Source organism: Carassius carassius, chromosome 25, assembly GCF_963082965.1.
Source record: "Carassius carassius chromosome 25, fCarCar2.1, whole genome shotgun sequence".
In the NCBI taxonomy this organism is placed as follows: Eukaryota; Metazoa; Chordata; class Actinopteri; order Cypriniformes; family Cyprinidae; genus Carassius; species Carassius carassius.
In genome coordinates this window covers 13,026,522-13,051,087 of record NC_081779.1, presented here as the reverse complement: position 1 = coordinate 13,051,087, position 24,566 = coordinate 13,026,522, and the positions used below count along the sequence as shown (strand labels likewise).

The following is a 24,566-nucleotide window of genomic DNA, read 5'->3' as shown; positions in this document are numbered from 1 at the left end:
CCACGTCTGTCTCTAATCTAGATAACAAAAGAACCATGTGACCACGCGACGACACCAGTGAGATCAAAGCTTGTCTTAACTCTGTTTTTCAATGGCTTTGGCTTTAACTGAAAAACTACATTTTACAATTTACTGTACGCCACATTAAGTGCGCCAAAACGGTATTTATTGTTTGACTTTGAAAGCTGAGACCATTATTTCATATTTTGTTTCAGAAGATCAAGTCTTCTCAAGTCATAGCTTTGTGTGAACTGGGACATATTTAAGCAATAATAGACCTTTGTCAGGGTAGCGCTATAGTTTTTAAAGGAATGAAAATGAGTCTGTGAGGGATAGAATTACAGTGCATTTGATGGATTGTATAGTTATTTATAATTGTGCAGAACTGATTGTTCAGCTAAAAAATTACTTTCAGTACACAAAAATTCCATAAAACTGTTTTGTAAGACGAGTTATGAAAATGACTGATCTAGGATTTCTATACATTGCATGCCATCGTCTATCTCTCACAGGCTTGTTTTCAGTTTAATATGGTTTGATATGGTTAAATTTAATATCCTGATATGGTCTATTTACTGAAAACAGTTACTGAGTCTTCATGATCAACTTAGACTCCCAATGCTTTTGGGAAATGCATTCCAGACTTTTTGTGAGCCAGATCAAATCATTCTTTTAAAACATCAGATTCAAACAATTTTTTTTTCAGGAATCTGCTATCACTGCTGCTTCTGTCACGAACAGGTCAAGGCAAAATATGCTCTCCAGAAGGCTATGTATTAGAAAGGGTGAATGAAAAATGATTTAAATCTGAAAGTAAATAAGTGCTGGAGTCTGTCTTGGATATCACATTCACTCTTGTGCTTTGTACTCTAAGCTCTCTCTATGCCTGTGATTCTTTTATCCCCTTTAGTGTCCGGCTTTAAAGTGGTATGCTAGGAGCAAAATGCTGCGGTGTCATCTCCCAGTTTACTGTGGCAAAGGAAAACTTTCACCAGTAACCTTGATCTTAGTATTGGCGTGAAATGATGTAGAAAGAGAAAAATTGCTGGTTCGTCTCAAAGAGTACATACGCTTGAAGCTGTTGTGATATAAAACGTGTCCGTGGTGAGATGAAAGGGCGGACATGAACCTCAGCACTACTGTGACAGAAGTATAAGCATTAGACTACAGGATTATACTACTGCATTTTCATGTTCTGAAGTGGCTTTCTGTTACTTTGGAGATTAAAATATTGCAAGTTTATACTGGAGGGTTAAATTGGGATTTTGGAGGGAGCATTAAAACCTGCTGGTGGAGATGAAGATGAAACAATCATACACTATAGTTGTCAGTCACCTGCTGACAGCCCAATTTTTTATTATTTTTTTGTCATAGTGTTTGACTTTTGGCGAAAATACCCTTTAAATGTATTAATCTAATATTTTTTCATTTCATATCCATTATGTTAGTCACTTTGACTAAAATGTCACTAAACTTAATTCAACAATTAATATTTAGGTTGATGAGAAAATGCACAATTAAACCAAATATATATTTACACATCAAAATGTACAACAAAAACAACAAACCATGTTTTTTATCCTTAGGTGTGTTACAATGGGTTTTAGAGCTGCTTTATAACTGATTCAATTTCATTTCATAATTGATGCATTTTGCAAAATGGACACTGTTTGAACTGAAATGAACTAATTTGAATCAACACTGAATTGACTCAAGCTGAGTTACAACACTATTGTCTTCTGTAGAGCTTCTGTCAAGAGAAATTAACTCATTTAATAATTGATGAACTGTACAGTTATTGGAACTGAACCGAATCAACACTGAACTGACTTAAGCTAAATGTGACTCTGTCTTTGTAGAGCTGCTTTGTATCTGTATTAAAATTTGTCTCATATTTGATGAAGTTTACATAATTTTCTTTTTTTATTATTACTTTTAAGCTGCTTTGAAACAAGTGTTAAAGGTAACTTGACTATTATGCAACGTGTGCATTGGCACAGTTTTATGCTGATGAAGTTTACGTTGTGAATATAGGCTAAAATGATCTCATAAATAGCCTATAGAATGTGTTAGGGGAAGTTTTATATATTAATATTTTAAATTCTATATTTTCCTTCTTCTAGAAACAGACTATTGTTAATCTAGGATTAACACATTAATAGTGTCAACAGTATGTTTTATTAATAATAATAAAGAAAACTTTAGCACTGGAAGCAGTATAATAATTATGTTATAATTATAATTACTTGTTCCCTCAGTTGCACCTCAGCAGTGTTTCACCTTGTTTGAATTCTTGCCATACTGGAATTGGTCTTACATTCATCAAATATATGTTACAGTATTTCAAGGTCTGTCTTGTGCCAGGAATCTATACCTTCAAGAACAGAGCACTTCTTGAGTTTGTTTCATCTACTCTCTTTCATCTTCCTTCCAGAGAGCAGGGAAAAATCTATATTCTATAATCCTACCTTGATTCATGCCCCCCATACAATAATACTGTAGCTCTAACAAAATGAATTTGCTGAGGAAAACAAAAATAATGTAGTCATCATCTTTTGTATTTTCACACACAAATAACATTTAGGCCTTTACAGCTCAACACAGACATAGAAATCTTAAAATGCATTTAAATATTTATAAATATTTAAGATTTATTTTCTCACATTGTGGCATGTTTTTTGATTAAACACATGCAATTGAATTGACAAATATAATTTATATTAGAATTCACACTAGGGGGTAATTTGTAAGGTTAGATTCAGCAGTTCATCCCTGCTGGTAGATGCCATACTTCAGTGGTTCCAACACTGCATGTTTTCCATGTCACCTTAATCAAACACACCTGATTCAGATCATTAGCTCATTAGTAAAAACTCCAAAATCTGGGTGTGTCAGACAAAGGAGAGATGCAAAATGTGCAGTGTTGGGGGCCTCTAGGAACGTGGGTGGACCTAAAAAATTGTTGCCCACAGCTCTGGGTGTGTTTGTTCACTACTTATTGCACAAATTCCAAGTATGCAACACCATCTTTAAAACATAACTATGTGTTCTGAAAAAAACATCTTTGCAATTAACATTCAAAAGTTTTAAAAGAAGCAAAAATGGCAGCATTTAGGTCACATACTTACACCCTTAATTTCCTCATGGGCCACAGGAAAACAATATTGTGAGCTCTTCAGAAGTTTGCTGGGAGTATCTTCTTCCTTGTGATCAGCCAAAATAGTATGAGGCACAGTTCAACATTGGCACTTGATGGATGTGTCAATCCCTGCTGTCATGGGTGGAGTTTATTAATTTACAAATAGCTACTGCAATTAAGACAGTGTCAAAGGGGAAATGAGACTGCTCCACCCTACAGAGATTTCAGCAGCTTCTAACTCCTGCACTCAATGCATCAAATTGTGATAGAAGGTGTCAGTCAAGTGGCTGCATAGCAACACAAATGCAACTGAAGCCAACAAGTGTGACATTTAAGCAGGGGGTAAACAGGAACGTTTAATTGTGAAATTCTAATCAGTCATGTTGTGTGCAGAACAACGTTCACACTGAGTTTATGAGATGGATCTGATGGGTTATTTGAATAATATTAAGAAAATGTTTTGAAACATGATATCTTTTGCCTGTTGATATTTGGCTTATCTTTGCAGCCCACATTTCATTATTGATCTCATTCCACAAGAAAAACCTTGAGTAAATGCTCCAGATCATCAAAACTATGAAAAGACAGAACACCGATTACAAAAGGAATTAGCCTTTTTAATCTTACATTGCACTGAAAATTTACATAATAGTTTCATACATTTTACAAATAATTTCTTCACAAAAATATATTTCTTTACAAAACTTTTTTATTATTTTTTTAAACTCTTTTTATATTTCTTTTGAATGCATTAACATGGGAGGAGTACCAAGCTGTACTGCAAATATTCATCTGTTTGATCGAAAAGTGTCTATTTTTTTATCATAAATGTTGGTTTTCTTTTATTGCAGTCAGTTATTTCAAAAGCTGTTGTTGGCAAATAAGTTCAGACTGGCGGAGGAACTTAAAATGTCTCACACGGGCAACAGTGTTGGATAAAACGGAATATCTGAACCATATATTTCCTTGGTGGGGAGAAATTAAAATACATAAACTATATGGCAGAGATGAGGAATGAGTAGAGGAATTGGGGAAGCAGCAGACCTGGGTCACATGGTTTTTTGGTAGGCACTGTGTAAAAATCTGCCATGTATTTAAAACAATTCCTAGAGATAAATAATGGATTAAAATAAATCAGTAATATCAATGACGTGCAAGACTGCAAATCCCTATGGCCGAGTGCAAAAAATAATGCAGAAAATATCACAGGTCGGTTTGTTGGATTTTGGAACTCCAGGACAGTGATGTCAGCATAGCCTCCTGAAGACTGCAGCATTCACTCCTGCCAATGCACAACAGCCTACATGGACTGTAATATCACATTCACAATTATTTTCAATATCCTTTCGGTATAATATGTTTAGGAAAATGTGGTGGTAAGTACTTTAGAAGGCACTGGAATGAATCTCACAGCTTGCAGGCCTGGAAGCACATGACCAACTGTGTCTGACCCTGATTTTTATGACAAAAAGTGTTCATAACTTCATCTCCTACCACATATAGTGTGCCTCTCATGTTGACAATGTGAAATGTCTACATTTCCTTCATAATAACTTTGTTTAGGTTAACCAAACCAACTTCTGCTGCTGATTTTATGAATGTATGTAGTTTAAAACATAACAAGGTCAGACATAACTGGAAAAGTGTTTCATGGGCCGTATGTACACGATAGATATGCTCATATTGTTGCCACCATATATCAATATACCTTAAGAAACATGCATTTGTCTGTTACTGTATGTAATCTGAGGTTTATATAAAAGTATACTGTATAAATGTCAAGTGCATTTCATTTTATACAAATTTTTATATAATAACAGTAATAAGAATGGCAAGTTGTTATAATTATAACCAAATTATCATATCAAATTTGTTTCCCAAATACAAATGGAGCTCAATGACACTTCCGCACTGAAACACCAATTAAAAATAAATAGAAAAGAAAAAGTCTGGAGGCTTCAGGTCAAAATGCTGACATTTGTCCTACAGCGTATTCTGAAGATAGGTGGCTTATCAAAAGACACACATACTGAATATCAAAGATCTATAACAATTATAAAAAAAAAAATCCTCAGGAGGTAACGACACACCACTTTTCCCACACATTTTCTCTCTTGTTTTACCCAAACACATCATACATTACAGAATGCTGCAACGTCCAGTCACAGAGATGACTGGTGTCATTAGGAACCAAAGCTAAAGGAATGACTGAGAATGAGCTGTAAATAAACATTTGCGTACCATACAAAACCATCAGGGAAATAATGTATCGGTCGATGGGAATCTCGTCATAAACTCTTGCTAAAATAGTTCTCTCTTGGCTTTTCCCATGTGGTAATATATAGCACAAAAATATAGGTGATGAAGGCTCCTCATATATATGCAAGTAGATTTACAGATCCCTTTCCCCTAAAAAAATACCCAGTCAACTGTGAAGAAGCACTCACGGAGTGAGAATAAGGAAGCAGAAGAATCTCTTCATGCTTTCCATCATGAAGAAGCTTTTTTGATTGAGTCTTCAAAAAAAATCCCCCATGATAATGTCTTTCGCGGACGCACATGGTCAAATGGTTCCTGAAGAGTGTGCTTTATATATCAGAGGAAGGGCAACAGCGTTTGTGCTAGACATCCTCTGTGAGTCTCAGACAAATCCGTCCATAACTGTTATGTGACTGTTTCCACCTCCATTTAAAAAAAACAAGGCAAAAATACTAAACTCCACAGATGTTCTCGAGTCAGGCAGACCTAATTATACCATTGTGCAGACTGTGTTCAGATTGGGGTCAAATCGGACAACTTTGCTTTCCGAGGACTTTGCGTTGGTGTTGTACATGGGGTTCTCGAAGGCGGCCTGCCCGTTGTTGTTCTCGTGAACTGAACAGCCTGTGTATTGGGTTTTTGGAGTAGTCCTGTCAGAGCGATACAACACACACAAGACACGACATCAGAGCGTCATTAGAATAAATTCTGCAGCAGCTTTGAGAGTTTGGAAAGACGTCGAGTGGCAGCGGGTACGTGGAATCATGCAGGGAAGAAAGGTAGCATCTAATTATGATCACTTTCAATAACCTGCAAATAAGCTAATTCTGTCTCTAAAGACAGTATCTGTCACCATCTATTTCTTTCCATTCTGCAACAAATGATGATGATTTGGTCAGAGACTAATTTTTAAATTTGTTCTGATCTGTCTAGAATAACAACTCCAGAAACAAACTTTGACAAATGAGGACAGACAGCAAGACTCACCGCTGCTTGTAGAGATAAAATCCGAAGCCTGCAAATATCAGGGCAAAAAAAGGCACAAGGATTGCTATGGCCACAGAGCTACTGTTTGTACCATGTGGTGGATTTGAAGAATTATTACTTTCCGACATATTCAAACCTGCAAGAGATCGAGAATTCGTTTTAATTTTTGTATGCATTTGTGTTTTAGTAACTCTTTTTTTTTTGGCCAAAATTTGTTAAACATTGATGATACAGGGTGGGATAAAATATTTTACATTGAAAAAAATATCAAGATGGATTCCCATACCTAGCCTTTGCAGGCCAAACTGCCCGTAGTCTTTACCCTGTATAAAGCCTTGAAAGACATATGTGGACCCATCTGGTTCAGCAGACACCTGCCGGAAAACAATCAAACAGATCAATTGCCTTGCAGACCAATGGGAATATATTTTCCATTTACAATTACTACTGCTCACACAGATTATCAAAATAAAAGATAAACTGACAAAGAAATGATCAACATGCTGAAATATCTTATTAGTTATTAATGGTGAATAGTTAATGATTATTATTATTTTTAATTCCATAACTATACTTCAGTAAATTTTAAGTTCATTAAATTATCTGAAACTTTTATGTTACTACATTCTAAAGCATGATATTTGATGTTTCTCTTCACTACTGTATGTTTCAGAAAAAACATGGCTTTCCTTGTTATTCTGAAGTGAAGAAATCAACACCTGCTGTCAGAACCAGGTAGTCATGTTTGATTGGTAAATAATCATTCTTAGTCTTTCGAGATGATTGAACTGGTTCACAAAACGTATTTAATTATTAGTTTTTTAACTCAACTGATATGATCAGTGGTGGACTGAGACAATAATTCAGGCTGGGAATTTGACTCCATCCCAGCCACCTTTGCTGCTGCACGATTGTCGAAGATATAGCCTCCAGCCAAGCAGACAGTGTGTTGCTGAGGTTGGGTTATGTGGTAGTGTCATTTTCAAACCGAGATTGCCTGTTTAGTAGATTCTGAGAGGTCCATCAATTCATTCCTAGCTGCATATCAGCCTATCACACGTCAAGCTGACTGCACAGCAGACCAAAATGACCATCAGGCCAGCAGGAGATGTCCCAGTGCTCCAGATGGCCAGTACACCCATGGATATGATTGTAGTAGTTGATTACTTTGTACTTTTACTGAAGTAGAAGTCAGTGCTATTTTAGTTTTAAGATACTATTATAGTTTTTATTAATACTTATACAATTAAAAAAAAAAAGATTTTCTGTTTTAATTTTAGTAATTGGTTAAATTTAAGTAATTTTGTTTTATTTTTTCATTTGTCATTGTTATTTTTTAATAAGTCTATTTAGTTAACATACATTTTTAATTCAGTGATAGTTTTAGTTATTTTAGTTTTAAGTTAAGATAAACTAAATTAAAATAAGAATTTCCGTTAATGTTTATTTTATTTCAAGTAATGAAAATGTTTTATGGCTTTAATTTAAGCTTCACTTTTAGTTAACTATAATAATCCTGGTAAAAATGTGATATAGTTGTACTTTCACTGGAGCAATACTTAATCAATGTATCTGTATTCTAACTCAAATACAGGACGCGTGTACTTTATCCACCATTGCATTTTAGTATATAACACTGTATTCTTCTGTACAAAACAACCTAAAATGATAATGGCACTAAAACAAGACACATGTGCACATACAAATCCATCCAGGGTCCACTGCTCTTCTTTGATCTTGCTGAGTGTGGTGGGTGAGGATGCTTTCACATGATACACCAGCAGCATCAGACGTGCTTCATGGCTCTTGTAGACACCTAAGGCAGAGAATAGAGAGCAGACAGCTGTCTACATGTTTCATGTACACATTTCATTCTCTTATTGCTCTCTTCTTGTCTTGGTCACTCTCTCTAACTGCAGAAATGCACACATTCTATGGTCATAGTCTGACCACAAAATAAAAGTATTCACAAGCCCTGCATTACATAGACACTGCTCTGTCAACAAGCACTCCTCCTGACCTAACTGCCCACTTTCTAAACTACAAACAAGAACCTAACTGAAAACATATAGAGATGGCTAATGGGATTCCAGCATTTTGGGTGAACAGATAGATTCCACTGTCCTTCAACTGGCTGATGACTAATCAGTTGATGGTTTTGCTGTTGCTCCCATCGTTATGATCACATTATCATTACGACAAGTCCATTTTTCACATGAGTGACTAGTGGTTTATTCACCAGTGATTATTCTTGATGGCTGGCCAATAGCAGCATCTAAGATTAATTAGATGATGTAAAGCATATTTCAGCTGTATAAAGACTTGTGAGGGGAAGGTAATACAGTCAGTCTAATGATCTAACTCATTAGTGGTCTAGTTTAATTTTACTCTGATGTGCCGTATCAAATTCTGTAATAGTAGGAACACACAGTCCTTATGTTATGTCCTAGTGTTCCTGTAGCTCAATTGGTAGAGCACTGCACTGTCAAGTAAAAGGTTGAGGGTTTGAATCCCCGGGAGCACATGATAGATAAAAATTGATAGCCTGAGTGCACTGTAAGTTGCTTTGAATAAAAGCGTCTGCTAAATGCATAAATTAAATTTTTTTATTTGATTTTTAATTTAATTTTACATTTCAATTTAATTGAATTTAATTTTTATGTTTCCTACCTCTGTTTGTATGCCTGTATTATAATGTGTTCCCTATCTCTGAAAATACAAGTTATGTTGTGACGACATTAGGGGTCTAACTTCTGAGTTTGAAAGAAAACGCCAATGAAAATTAGCTAGTAGATTTTGCATGCTGAACTACTCAAGGCGGCAGTGAGCATCTACTCATTAGACTTTTGCTTCGGAGCCAAGTGGTTGTATGAAAAACCATTATACTCCACCAAGCCATTTATTTGCTGTGTGCCGGGAAAGTGTTCTAGTTGGCAGTATGGCGCGAACAGCGGTGTCCCTTTCAGCGAATCCCCTTGGTCAGGGATAGGCAACTCTGGTCCTGGAGGGCCACTATCCTGCTGAGTTTAGCTTCAGCCCTCATAAAAACTCACCTGCCTGTATCTATCTAGTAATCCCGAAAACACTGATTGCCTTATTCAGGTGTCTTTAATTAGGGTTGGAGCTAAACTCTGCAGGATAGGGGCCCTCCAGGACTGGAGTTGCCTATCCCTGCCCTAGGTGCTTCAACTAGCAGATTTCAAAGAGCAGATTTGCGAAAAGAGCAAATCATGGATAATTTGTGTCTTTTTAAAGATGCTGTTTCATCCGTGTTCTCTTGGAAATGGTCGTTTCCAGTCCTCTGACAAAGGCCACGAGCGTTGTCTTCTATGTCTGGGCGTCAGCTCGCTGAAGACTTGGATTGTTCATGCACACACTGCCAGAGCATAACCATGGCAACATTGCGATTGCGTCTCTCTGTTCTTGAAGGGAAAAGAGCAGACACCTCTTTCACTACCCATCCCGTTTTCTCTGCCACGAGCAGAGGACTGCCGGTTAGCGCTTTGAGAGATTTGAGGGTGACAGTGAGAGCTTCTCCACCGGCCACGCCCCACAGACCTCACACTCCTCCTGCAGCGCTTGTCCTGTGTGGCTGCTGAGCGCTTTTATTGGTCTGTCTTATGGTGGTCCCGGCATTTCATTCGGTGTGCTGCCGGTGATCAGATGTCAATTGCAGCATTGCAGGATGGGCTATTGACCTCTGAGGATGAAGACTTGGCGGGGCTTCCCTCCTTGGGTGTTTTTGCCACCACTGAATAGGACCCAATGTTGACAGCCATGCTTGCCCGGGCATCTGTGAGCATCAGGTTGGAGGTGAATACACCGCCCAGCCTTGAGTGCTTGTGGCTGGACAATTGGTTTTCTCAGTGTGAAGCACAGATCACAACTGCTTTCTATTCTGGTTCCTTTCTTCCCGTAGGTGCATGAGGAAGTGACTTTGTTGTGGACGGCCCCTTTTACATCTAGAAGCCACTCGTCTCCTTCTTCCATCCTCACTACCTTCGATGATGTGCATCTAGCTTTGTGCCAGTTCTGGCCGCTGCTGCTGGACAACCAGCCAGACAACACTGTGGCTGTTTCGTACATCAACCGACAGGGCAGTTTACGATTACATCGCATGTCACAACTTGCCCGCTATTGCTTCCTCTGGAGTCAGACATGGCTCAAGTTGCTGCGCATCATCCACAATCCAGGGGAGCTCAATTGTGCAGCCGACGAGTTCTCACGACAGCTCACTTTCCCCAGAGAATGGCAACTCCATCCCCAAGTGGTCCAGCTGATTTGTAGTCAATTCGGGCAAGCTCAGGTGGACCTGTTTGCTTCCCACAAGTCCTCCCACTACCAGCTGTACTATTCCCTGACCCAGGCCCCCCAGGGCACGTATGCACAGGCACACAGCTGGCCCCGGGCTCTGTGTGCAAGTATGCATTTCCCCCGGTTAGCCTGCTCACACAGACACTGTGCAAGTTCAGGGAGGATGAGGAACAGGTCCTATTGGTTGCGCCTTACTGGCCCATCTCAACCTTATTTTCAGATCTCATGCTCTTTGCGACAGCCCCTCCTTGGTGCATTCCCCTAAGGAAGGACCTTAGGCTGTCACCCTCCACCTTGAAAGTGTGTGTTGCTGCTATTGCAGCACATCCCAATGTAGTGGACAGCTGGTCCCTGGTAAAGCATTACCTGATCTTTAGGTTCCTGAGGGGTGCCAGAAGGTTGAATCCTCCTAGAACACCCCTGATACCCTCCTGGGATCTCTCTGTTGTCCTGGCTGGACTTTAGAGGGGTCCCTTCGAGCCACTAGATGCAGATGAGCTGAAGTTCTTATCTCTTAAGACAGCGCTTCTGATCACGCTCACTTACATCAAGAGGGTCGGGGACCTCCAAGCATTTTTGGTAAGTGAAGAGTGCCTTGTATTTGGGCTGGCCTACTCTCACGTTGTCCTGAGACCCCGGCCTGTATATGTGCCCAAGGTTCCCACGACTCGGAAAATACAAGCGCTGCCCCCAGAGATGGTAAATAAGTGTTGGGGAACAGTTAATTGGTAAAAAAGTGTTGGGTAACAGTTAATTGGTAGGAAGAACTAGCTCGGTGTCTTGCTTGCTGCACCATTCCTCCTCACACAGGGATGCAATCACCTTTCTTCCCTCGTTTCTTCCCTCTCAGTAAACCTGTGTCTTCCCTTGACAGATCCGCTATGTCAGTCTCTTCTGGCAGTTGTTCCATCCAAACTCTAAGGTAGGACCTACCTCAGAGACCCATTCCACATGTAGTAATGCCCCCTGGGTCAGTCCATATCAGTATCTCCACATATCACCTCCCTACAGGTAGGATGTGGTCTCCGTAGTGACCTTTTCCCAAAGGTTTGCTTCCCCATCGTTCTGCCAGGCTACATACATAACCTTTGTTCCCTGATGGAGGGAACTGAGACGTTATGTCCCCATGCCACAATCTTGAATCACTTGCTGTTGCCAGAACACGTTCTTTGCTCCTTAGCATAAAACCTAATGAGTGGATCCTTGCTGTCGTCTTATATACTTGTATGCACTGGGAGTGGCTCAGCATGCAAAATCCACTAGCCAATTTTCAGTGGCATTTTCTCTTAAACTCAGAGATGATTGGGCTCCCAAGTTACACCCCTAATTTCGTCACAACATGATTTCTCCAATCCCTCTATCAGGGAACAATGGTTGTGTACGTAACCAAAAGGTTTTGTTAGCTCAGTAGATCTGCAGAGTTTAACAATAAACCAACCTGAAAGCAGTAGTTCCATGTTGCTGCTTATTAATGTGACGTTAACTCTACCCGTGGATGTATTAAAGCTTGTGATACTTAAAGTCATTGGTTGTTTTCTTCCTTTGTAGTTGTATGAGCCCTTCCAGACATAGTTAGGGGCAAATACATCATCAGGAACTGTGAATAAAAAAAATGAAAGGCACATTTAATGTTATTCATAATATTATTAAAATAATATTATTCAGTATTAGTCATATATATCTCTGGACATATCATATTCTAGAATACATAATGCTCACACACATCTTGTCTCTTACTTAATCTTGCTCTCTAAGCATATAAATGTAAGACATGCAGTATGCTCTAAGAAAGTCTGGCAAAGTTCAGTAGGATGATCTTGTGATTCTAGTCGAGTTTCTTGCAGCTGCCAGACTACTTTACAGTCAAACTAACTGTAACCCGTTTTCTCCTCATTAGTCCCCTCCTCCTGGGGCTGTGGTCTGGAATACATCATGGATAGCAACTGTTTAAGGTAACATTGCTCTCTGTGGCCAAATAGAGGAGATGTTCAGCCAAAATTATGCATCCTAAATGAGGTGCACTTAACACTCATAAGTGGTCTCTCAAATGAAACCCCATTTCATAATAACATTGCACCCACCATTTAGCTTCGGACTCGGTGTTCCTGGGACTGGTTTAATAGGTTTTTCAGAGAGTTTGGAACCCGCTGGGAAAGAAATAGCAAAAATGAATAAAAGCATTTTTCTTAAAAAAGATTGACAGATCAAATTGTCACCACTTTTATCATTTCATGCATACAGTAACATCCCCAGGCAACAGTGTGCCTCCTTTCTTCCCTTTCACTAAGAAAAATCAGGTGACTGCAGACAGCAGGGGGTGATCTGGTCAACATATCAAGCAGCATAACTGAAAATTCAAATGGAGGCTGTTTATGACAGGCGCAGAAAATGAGGGAGAAACACAGTTTGGAGAAGCTCTGTGTCGACCACTCGGGAATTATAATTTTTTTTTTATAGACAATCACATCTGTTTATGTGCAGTAATTACTGGAAAGCCTGAAGTGTACAGCTGTGTGCATGCATGGCGGCATGTTCTGGCTGCTGGGGCAGCGCTTGGAGCTGCAGGATCAAGATGAGGAACATAAAATCACAGCACTGCAGCATGCTGGCCACATGCTATTGCTCCGGCACCCCACCTGAGCGCATGCTCACTTGGGCAGGACGTGGAAAGTCACAGTTATCAGAAAGGTGATATGATGTCTGGTTTAACAAAACGTGTCATAATAGAGATTAGACAAATCAATTACATTTAATTTCTACATTTAAACATAAATAGAGAAAAGGCTATGAAATTAGGGATATCATTAACTATTTTTTTGAGGGAGGCTCTTGGTGGTGTTCTATGTGAACGAAAAGAAATGAAAACACTTTAATACTTAAACAATTTAGTACTTGTTTATAAGTTGTAAATGTAAAATGAGCTCTCACCAAGGCTGCATTTACTTAAACTAAAATAATATTGTGACATATCATTACAATTTAAAATAATTATTGAAAATATTGTAAAATGTAATTTATCATTACAATAGCATTCATTACTCCAGTCTTCAGAGTCACATGATCCTTCAAAAATCATTCTAATGATTTTGATTTTGTGTTCAAGAAATAATTCTTAATATTATAAATGCTAAAAGCAAACGTTTTTTTCAAGATTCTTTAAATATTAAGTTCAAAAGAACTATTCTTAAATATAAATCTTTTGTAACATTTTAAATGTCTTTAAGGTCACATGCGAATGTTAAAAATGCTGGCAGATAATGTGAAGTGCTTAATACCTCGACACACAGGCATCTTCCCAGTCCAGGTTCCATCGGACTTGCAGACCCGATGCTCAGAGCCCCCAGACAAAAAGAAGCCGGTTTGGCAGGTGTAGATGAGTGTGTAACCATAGGAAGGTAGATCCATACCCACGACATCCACATGAGGAGGACTTTCTGGCTGTTTACAACTGTGGGCTACAAAGGAAACAAAGAGTAATTGAAAAACAGAAACAAAAGAAATGAAAGAACTATCCAGCAAACAGCCTCGGTCCTCTTATAATCAGACTTCAAACTTCAGTGGGCAAAATCAAAATAAAGTTTGAACTTTTAAGACAACATGGCATGTTTCTTTAACATCCATGCTCTCTCCCTCAGTAGTGGACACCGCCATATTCCTGTGCCTACAAAAGCTGGCGGAGACCCTTGAGTGTGGCAGACGTTGATGCATGCTGGCAGACGGCACTTAAAGGTAGCGCACCTTTACCTGTCACACCAGCAGATCAAACACAAGCCAATGCTCACTCAGTCATTCCAACAGCTCCACCATCACTATGACTTTGATCAAAAGTAGCCAGATTGAGGTTTTGGGTCAGTGCACTGGACCCAGTTCTTTTATCCAAGACTTTGATAAGGGTTTCTATCCATGATCACTACATCAACAGTACAGCCACAAAAGAAAAGAACGTAACCAGGTAAAGAAACTATTACGTTTTCCAGTTAAATTATTTGCATAGTATGAGAGTGCAGGGTTTATTGCAATACATTCTGCTCATTTATTGAGAAAATGTAAATCAAAATGTGCCACAAACATCTTTGACATTAAATTCATATTGTTATACATACTAAATTAATCTGGAGAAATGACTGGATGTTCTTTTCTAATACTGATACCAAAAGCCAAAATACATTTTTAAATTATGTATGATTTGATGTATTGTGAATAAAATCATGATACTAAAACTAACACAAGTACATATTTACTTATAGCAAAATAAAATATTTTTTTCCCCAAATTGTGCAAATAATTGATATGAACACAATTATCTCAGTTTTTTTCCCCCCAAAATAAATAACTTAATAAATGTATATAATGAATGTATTTTTTACATAATCACACTACTTGTCTGCATGGCAAAACTTTACATTGCTATAAATTATATGATTATAGTCCACAAGAAAAAAACAAAACATGATTTCTTTGGAGACGAATCTAGTGGAACGCTAATGGAAAGGGCAACCAGTCATTAACCCATTCTGTGTAAAATAAAAGAGGAGAATGAGAAAGACGATTTAGCACTCAGCCTGACTCTGTGAGTAGCCAACTGCTCTGTGTAAACAAAATTACAGTGTGTAATTACGGAATGATTTAGATTATTCTTGGGGGAAAAAATGGTGTGATTAGGTGCAAGCACACAAAAGCTGTTTTATCATAGATTTACAATTAAGTGGGGGAAACTGCTGTGTCTTCCATGCTATCTCATTCTTTAATTTACTAATTTTTGAAAAAAACTCAGTGGCATGATGCAAAATGTAATTAGCTTTAGAAATGCATCAACTGAATTGCAATCTGTCTTGTGAAATTGGAAGCCAGCTGTTTTCTCGTACTTCAGCCTGCTTTAAAGCTTCTTTTTGTAAATGGACATAATACAATCACAAGCCTCGTAGCCCACCATGATAACCCACCAGTCCTGAGTGAATCATCTTCATTCACTTTAAATAAACTGAGTTGATGTCAGGGGTATTTTACATTAGAAAGGCTTACAGGGAACGGATTTGAAATTCAACTTTATGATGACATATATAAAGATACACGCACTTGCTGTGTATATTTTTTACAGTCAGAGAAAGATCAAACACACTAATAAGATAAAAAAAAAATACCTGTTGCTATTGTAACTAAATAAATGAAGCATTTTATTTTTAACAAAGTAATTAAAATGGATTATTGAAGGAGTAAGTCTGCTTTAACCCTCTAAGAGAACAGACGTACCTTTATCACTAAGAGATCAGTGATTTGTCATTTGATGAAGTCAATCAGGGGAGTGCAGTCAGGGTATCACTCTGACATATATCACCCACATAATTCAGAAGCAATTCAACTCAAGTGGCCATTGTGTGGGAAACATTAATCTTCCCTCTTTCAGACAATATGAGATAAGTGATTCTCTTTTAGTATGGTTGAGTATGTACATCATCGATTCAAATGAACTTCAGAGAAGCAATACATTGGTCAGATTTTCACACTGCTAGTTCACGCAATGAGCAATATTCACAGTGTGTTTAACTCACATAGTGTTTTCACAATGACAGTGTTCCTGCCTTGTAACTGAGCTGCAGCTTGTTACAGAAAATAAAGTGATTTCTGGCTTACTATGTGGAGTATTTCCTTTAATATCAATCACAAAGAATAAAATGACTATCAGGAGTTTGCCACTGAGAATTATGACATCATTTGATGGTTGTGGATTATAATTTATCAGAGGAGGGACAGCATATTTACATCTAAATGGCAATCAATACAACAGAAACTATAGCTATAAACATCTAAAAAAAGTAACCTCTATCAAGCCCATACATCTTTTTTCAAACAACAGGCGAGTAGTTCACCTTAGTATTTTATGTTGCATCGTAAAAGCCTATATTGAAAAAGATTGTGTTCATAAAGAGGTATCCAGTGCTTTTTCCACCATATTTTCTTCTGATGTTAATTTAAGAACAGAAATAAACATGTCCTCTTCAGTGGAACGAATACTTTAGACTTAATAGCATGTGATTGATGTTGTGAAATGAACAGTTGTAATGAATATGAACTTGCTTGAACTACTGTCATTAGCAGAGCAAAAACACAAAATAACTGGCCATATGGTGTCTCAAATGCAAATTAACTGATGTTAATTGATTTGTCTTTCAATGATTTTGAAAGGGTTATACATGGTTTTATCTCGACCCATGTTAACTATTGTAATGGCCTCTATGTACAGTAGGTATCAATCATGATTCCCTTAAATGGTTACAGATGGTACAAAATGCTGCTGCTCGTCTGTTAACAGGGACACACAAGCGGCAGTCCCAGACACTTGCTGTTTTTAAATCCAGTCTTAAAACTTATTTTTAAAGCTTAAAGCTTTAAAAGCTTAAAGCTGTTTTACGTATTTTGTTAGTGTTAATAGCTGTTATTTTTTTGCGAGTCCAAGACCTGAAATGATGATCTTGGACTCAGAATTAGGTCCAAGACAAAGACCATGAAATAATGGCCTCAGACTCATGGACTAGGACTTTACAACTGAGACCAAGCTCAAGAGGATTAAATGATGGTACTGGACTTGATGGACGAGACAAGACCAAAAACAAGAAACGATGGTCTTGGACTCAGATTTGAGTGCCAAGACCAAGAGCATGAAATTATAGTCTTGGACTCTGACTCAAGGCCAAGTCCAAGACCATATTTTCAAGCTCTTGGTCTTGTGATGAACTCGGGAGCATGTGGATTTTGTCTGAACATGAACTCAAGTCTCTTTTGGTCTTAGCTTTGACTTGTACTCGTCCCATTTCTCTGTAGCTTAATTATACAAATACATTCTGCATTGACCTTTATAAATGAGAAACTTCACCCACAAATATAAACTAGTATTTTAACAGATTCCCATGGATGTGTTATGGAGAACACTTACGGATGCACTCTGGCTGGGTCCCACTCCAGGTTAGGTCAGCCTGGCAAAGCCGTGTGGTGGAGCCCTGCAGCAGGTGTCCAGGCTGACACTGGAAAGACACCATACTTCCAACCTACAGAAAACACACACACACACACACACACACACACACACACACACACACACACACACACACACACACACACACACACACACACACACACACACACACACACACACACACACACACACACACACACACACACACACACACACACACTGTGCTCACATAACTATCTAATACTTGCAGTTTTTGAATGACAGAGTTTCATTCCTGAGGTCAGATGCTACAAAATACCATGACTGCAAAGGTGTTGCTTGAAATTTCACATCTTTCAGGTTCCTTCTGCATCATTGTACGCCATTTGCTTCCCAGACTTGCTCTCTTAAAGCTCAAATGGATGTGTGCTAACGTCGTGTGAATATTCTCATATATGGTACTTACCTACAGCTAATGTAATCACAAGTACATGCACTTAGGAGGCCACTGTGACCTTCCTTCTGGATCACTGGTGATAAAGTGGCATTAATTTCCATAATATATACAGTAATGTAGCGCTCCTCATGTGAACGTGGCTACTGAATTTTATAATCAGCAAGGACATGGGACATAAAAAGGGTTGCATATATGCCTGTGAGTGTGGGCTGTTCTTTAGTATACATACGAGGGAAGTAAAATATCAATGTGTCACAGAGTGGCATGTGGGCTTAGCACATTAATTGATTAACATGTCCCTGCTAACTGTGAACACGGTTGACGAGCCATGGACATTGGCGCTTATCTGTGGTGAGCGATATCTCCTCTCACCGACTCCAACATAATTAAGCCCTGGAAAGCAAAAGAGCTTGACTGGCTCCTGTTTCTCGAGGCAAGACGAATGATTTACGAATATAGAAAGGATGATATTTAGCCGTTTCATGAAGCCTCTGCAGGGCTTGACCTCTGCTACTGAAACGACTTGAATTCTTAATGCCAGCACATCTTGGTGATAAACGCTCTTTCTCAGCAGTCACTGAGTTGCTGTTTTTCTCTCTTCATGTCTCCCTCAGTTCACCCCTCTGTCCTGCTCCTCTGACAAAATGCAATCAGATTAATTTGCACTAGTGAGAAGTAGATTTTTTGCTCTCTTTTCGAGTGGTTCTGTGGTGGTTATTACATCCAGGCATACATTTCACCACTCCTCAAGTGGAAAAGTCTTGAGAGGTCTTAATAATAATTTGTAGTTTGTACAAGCAGTTTGTCTGAAGTGTTTTGAGAAACGTCAATTTTCATCAAGAATGCTTTCATGAAGGAAGATATGAAATCTTTATTTGAAGGCAAATGTGTTCTTTTTAACCATTAAATTTGAAGACTAAAGAAATAGGTCACCTAAAAATTTAATTGTTATTCCAACCACTGTATTAATTTCTATCTTCAGAGAAACAATAAAAGATCTTTGGCACTAGTAAAAAAATGGTTTGTGACTCCGAAAAATGTGTTGTAAAAGTGGTCCATACAACTCATACTCTATTTTCCATGTCATCTGAAGCTTTAGTTTCAAGTTGGAATGACATAAAGGGATAATATCTGATAACAAAATGTTTTATTCTTGATGAACATTTCCTTTAAAAAGCAGCGATTCTCAGTGAGGTAGTTGGGGCCATCTTCTTTAAAGAGTAACTAAACCCTAAACCAACTTTTTTTAGTTAATGATCTATAAGAATGGGGCTTTATTACTGCTGTTTATTGATTCGAGTAACTTTTTTGACATTTGAGTATAAAGTGTTTTAATTCTACAATATATGGTGTAAAAACGTCTGAGTGCTGCCCTCTTCAGGTTGAATGGTGGCTACTGCAGTTGATTTTTCCTATTTGATGTTGCGGTGGCAAGTGACGTAAGCGGTGGCAGGTGACGTAAGCAGTTTCCAGCCCACCACGCCCCTTGGTACGAGCTACCACGCCCTTGGCAGTATAAAACCATCCGTCAAAAATCCGTCAAAATCACTGTAGTGAGTCAGGAGTTAGAATTGCGAGTATTGAAACGATTGACGATCAGGATAGACTATTATAGCATTTATTTAGCATATCAATTATAGAGTTATTTATATCTTCAAGTTAGCGTAGATTTATCTGTATTTAGTACAGTGGTCAGGATGGTACGGAGGTGTGTTGCTAGTTGCGACAGCACTGCTGGACTGCATAGTTTACCAGCAGACTAAAATTAGGAGCCAGTGGTTGCATGCACTTGGCCTGGAAGACCGCGAGTTCCCGCCTAGAGCTGGAGTGTGCAGACTGCATTTTACACGGGATTGCTTCTCCAACGCAATGGAGGTGGAAATGGGCTTCTCCACACAGCTCGCGCTGAAAGGCAACGCGGAGCGGGAGTTAAGACCGCAGTTTGAGCCAGCGGCTCGAATTGATATGAACAGACACCTCGACATCCTCCACTTCAGGTGAAGGTGGGGGAGAAAAGAACTCTACTTCAAATGATCGCTCTGTTGCAAAGCTACTTGTGTCACTACAGTCACTCTCCATTTTAGCGTCTCTGACAGCAGCTGTCAATCAATCCGTCACTGCGGGTCTCAGGATCACACCCACTTTTCAGCATTTTTCAAATATTGTCAGTGGGTGGAGTCAGGCTCTGAGCAGGGGTTTAGTTACACTTTAAAATGAAGACTAAACAAGCATTAAAATAAGCCAAAACAACTTAAAAACAAGAAATTTCTTACTTGAATTTACACGCACAATTTTTGTTTTATTTTTCTATGAAGAATTATAAAAGCATGATTTCAAGACATGAAAAGTCATATAAACTAACAAAACCTGATCTTAACTCTTTGGGAATTTTTATACTTTTTATGAATATATATTCTTCTAGATTTTTTTTTCTGCAAAAAATATTTTACATTAATCCTTTTACAGTATATTCCAAAAATCTCAAATTTGTTTTGGAAAAGAGTGGGCCTTGGAATAAAAAATGTTGAGAACCATAATAATAATAAAAGTGCAAAAAAAAGTCTAATAATATTTATTTGTCATTACAAATAATATAATATAATATAATATAATATAATATAATATAATATAATATAATATAATATAATATAATATAATATAATATAATATAATAGTGCATGATTATACGAGTATATATATGAGTGAATTTTTTTATTTTATATATATGACTTCTTATACTAAATAATACATTTGAAAGTAGTTGGTTCATATAGTGATTATTTCTTAAAATTTTGGTTTGTCCCTTTTTAGCTTTAATGAGAGCAGCACTCTTTTTTAATTATATATGTAGTCATCCTGCTACCTTAAAGCCAAAGGTCCTGTTGAGAGAACCATAACGGGGCATCCCTGGGTTCTCACAGGTGGTACGGGTTGGCTCTGAGAAACGAAAGGAAGAAGAAAGACAAAACAAATGAATATCCAGTCAGATTCTTCTCAATATCTTTCACAACAGAGGCAATGTCTTTTTCACCACCATAAGAACATAACAACATTTCAGCTCTCATAAATATGTGCTGCATCGCCCTTCATGAGCCCAAACACATCTCTCAAAGCAGTGCTAAGACTTGGCTTATAGTGATGGTTATGGGGCCTGTGTGCTTATGTAAGTGCTGCAGCAGTGTCATAACAGTTTTTTAAAAATTTTTTTATGGAGGGCTGAAGGAGACGCAGCAGGGGGCAGTGTTGCTGCAGCAGTGCATCTGCTATGACACAGCTGTGCTGCTCTGTAATTGGGATGTAGAGCACATCTTTGAGCTGATGCAGAGACCCTTGATTCAATGCAGGCGTGCAAATGACAGGACAACCTGTAAGGCTTACAAAACCAGCCCCTTTTCCATGCTCCATCATGTAGCTTCTAATACGGAGTCAGCACACAGAAAATATATGATTGCATTGCCATATTGAGAAAAGAGTTGCAGACAGTGTTCGTACTGCTTTGATTTTGAAGGAAGTGCCCACTAGGTGGAAGTAGAAACTATAACTGATTCACTGACCTGATATCCCTTTTTTATTTGTATTTTATTTTTACAAGTATTAAATCCGATATTAAAAATCAGGTTGTCACCACCAGAAGATACACTTTTATAAACAGAAATATTTAAACACAGATGAAATATAATATAATATAATATAATATAATATAATATAATATAATATAATATAATATAATATAATATAATATAATATAATATAATATAATATAATATAATATAATATAATAGTTGCATATGCCCAACAATATGACACAATGCCCAACATATGCCTAACAATATGTCAAAATATGCAAACGTTTTGGTTTGTAAATGTCTCTGATTGTTTCATGTTCTTGGTCACCAAAAATGCACTGCAACCTGTCATCACTGCAAGTGATCTTTGTTTATTGTTGATTGGGTCATATTTTCTTGTACCCTGCATAGTTTAGTAAATTTTTTTTTGAGGATGAGGTCATGTCACACAACCTGTTCATGTCGCCATCTGCCTAATTTGTCAGCTTCTACCAACTGATATATGAATCTGCAACTGGGTGCCCAATTATCATTTATTCTACCTTTATTTACATCAACAACAAAAGGTATGGAGAAAGTTTTTTCTAACTTTTAAAAAACCACACCTAACTTGCCACACCTAACTATGCACAATTTTAAGGTTAGTTGAACTTCATTATTTGCATCTAATCTTGTCCGTGCCACTGATCTAGACTACACAGGGTTTATCTTAGTCAGTGAGAACAGCCAATAGGATTCATTCTATAAGAATTGTTGTGTATAATTGTTTAGTGGCCTTTTAGAGCCCTTAATTTCCACCCCCCCCAACACCTTATATTACTTTTTTATGGTGTCTTTGAGGGTGTAATATGAGGCCATAATAATACTCCATTGAAAGAGTTTAATGATTACACCTGCTTTGGGGCTATGGCTGACATCTTTTGTTGGCACAGTACACTAAATGCTTAAAAGCACAAATCAAAGCTCATCTGAATCTCCTGCTGGCTATACTTGGCTCCTCAACAATGGCCTCGTAGAGTTGGGACCATTTATTCAATTAATTGCTCAATTAAAAAGAATTATCGATGTATTTATTGACGTTAGGAGAAGGACTCCCTCATGGATGTATAAACTGAGGGGTTTAATCAGATAAACACTGTACTTAGGGGGACAGTGAGAGGAGTCTTTGCTAATGAGACATGGAGAAATGGATGTAGATAATACAGCCAAAGACCAGTTACTACACAGTGAAGAAGAAAGAAAAGTAAAAGAAATAAAGTAGGTATGTATACATATATAGAAATTCTGAAAGAACTTATTCTCAGGACTCTATATTTAAAAAAAGAGAAACAATTCTTTGTGAATAATAACTTTGATTCAGTTCACATCCGTCTCTATAGTGTCTCTCGCAATTCAAAAGCACCTTAAAGCAGCTTTACAGAGATCAAGGCCTTAATACCTTCCAGTAAGGGAACGTGTGGTGAAAGTAACAAGGGAAAAAACTGTAAGGGGAGAATGCAAAATAAACCTTGGAAGGAACAAAAACTCAATACCCGAAGCTTAAGTTACAAACTCATGATTTCATGTAGTTTAACTTTGGTCAAGCTACCTTCATATAATAGTTACCTACACTAAAATTTAGAAATGGAAAATATTTTCAGAATATCAGACCGTATTAAATAATACTGCAAATAAGAGAATTGATATTACACAAAAAGTATAAAGATCTATATAAAGAGTACTGATTAATTGAGCTTTGAATCAGAGGACAATAACTTCACAACAGCTGCCACTGCCTGCCGTCAAGAAGTAAGTTTGTCAAGTTGAAGTTTATCATGCAATTTCATTTTCCCTGGCCATAATTCCTTACTTCATACTCGTCTGCCAACTGTTCCCACTTCCCTTGTTCTGTGGTCACCAAAAGGAGTGGCTTTGCTCTTTCCCACCATAATTGTGTCAATACAACATCAGGCCTGATTGGAGCTGCATTGGCCTGGGCTGCCTGGGCTGGTGGAGGGCATCGATTTCTTTAGAGTTGTTGTTGCTAAATACTTTTGAGCTTGTTTGTGTACTGGGTGACAAATAATACCAAAAGGGCTTATCATTGGGGGTGGTAATCAAAAGACAGAGCTACTGGAAAGCAATATTTGAGGCAAAACTTGAAATTCTGACCAACTTCCACTGAACTGAACCATGAAACCATAAAGACTCGGATGACTTAAAGGGATAGTACACCCCAAAATTAAAATTAACCCATGATTTAGTCACCCTCAAACCATCCTAGGTCTATATGACTTTCTTATTTCGGATGAATCTAATCGGAGTTATGTTAAAAATTGTCCTGGCTCTTCCAAGCTTTATAATGGCAGTGGGTGGGTGTTTATGTTCAACAGTCTTAAAGAAGTCCAATAAAGCACATCCATCCATAAAAAGGGTGCCTCACATGTCTCCAGGGGGTAAATAAAGCCTTCCTGTAGTAAATCGATGCAATTTTGTAAGAAACATATCCATTTTAAAAACGTTATAATTACTTTCCTTTAGCTTGCTCTAACTGTTGTATGTGGAAGCCGTTCCAGGCGGATGACGTAGGATGCAAGTGCCGATGAGAATATGCTAGTCTCGCGAAGAAAAACTATGTTTGTTTACAGGAACAAAGGAAGTTTCCTTGCTTTAGCAAAGGAGAACCAGTCTTCTCTTGGCTTATAAAGAAATACTCCGACATCTGTCTTCACAAATCCTTGTTTTGTACTTCAAATTTGTGACCAGTGTTTTGTTTTGTTCTCTTTCTGCTTCCGCATTCGTCACTTATGTTCTACATCATCTGCCCGCTAACCATGTATGACAGTTAGCAAAGCTAGAGATTACTGTTTATACAATTTTAATTATAAAAATACATTCTGCATTGACCTTTATAAA

General features: G+C 37.9%; 1 protein-coding gene across 5 annotated transcripts in view; it reads right to left on the bottom strand.

Moving 5' to 3' along the window:
• Positions 1 to 3,756: 3,756 nt before the first annotated feature.
• The window catches only part of LOC132104209 (CUB and sushi domain-containing protein 3-like), a 435,094-nt gene continuing 414,284 nt past the window's right edge, over positions 3,757 to 24,566 (bottom strand). For all 5 annotated transcript variants that reach the window (XM_059509502.1, XM_059509503.1, XM_059509504.1 and 2 more), the window contains 9 exons: positions 20,969 to 21,042; positions 17,631 to 17,742; positions 13,975 to 14,154; positions 12,781 to 12,846; positions 12,138 to 12,296; positions 8,089 to 8,201; positions 6,672 to 6,759; positions 6,386 to 6,521; positions 3,757 to 6,048 (listed from right to left, as the gene is read on the bottom strand). In XM_059509502.1, the coding sequence (XP_059365485.1) occupies positions 5,889 to 6,048; positions 6,386 to 6,521; positions 6,672 to 6,759; positions 8,089 to 8,201; positions 12,138 to 12,296; positions 12,781 to 12,846; positions 13,975 to 14,154; positions 17,631 to 17,742; positions 20,969 to 21,042 (1,088 nt within the window). In that variant the 3' untranslated portion in view covers positions 3,757 to 5,888. The remainder of the gene's footprint in view (positions 6,049 to 6,385; positions 6,522 to 6,671; positions 6,760 to 8,088; positions 8,202 to 12,137; positions 12,297 to 12,780; positions 12,847 to 13,974; positions 14,155 to 17,630; positions 17,743 to 20,968; positions 21,043 to 24,566) is intronic.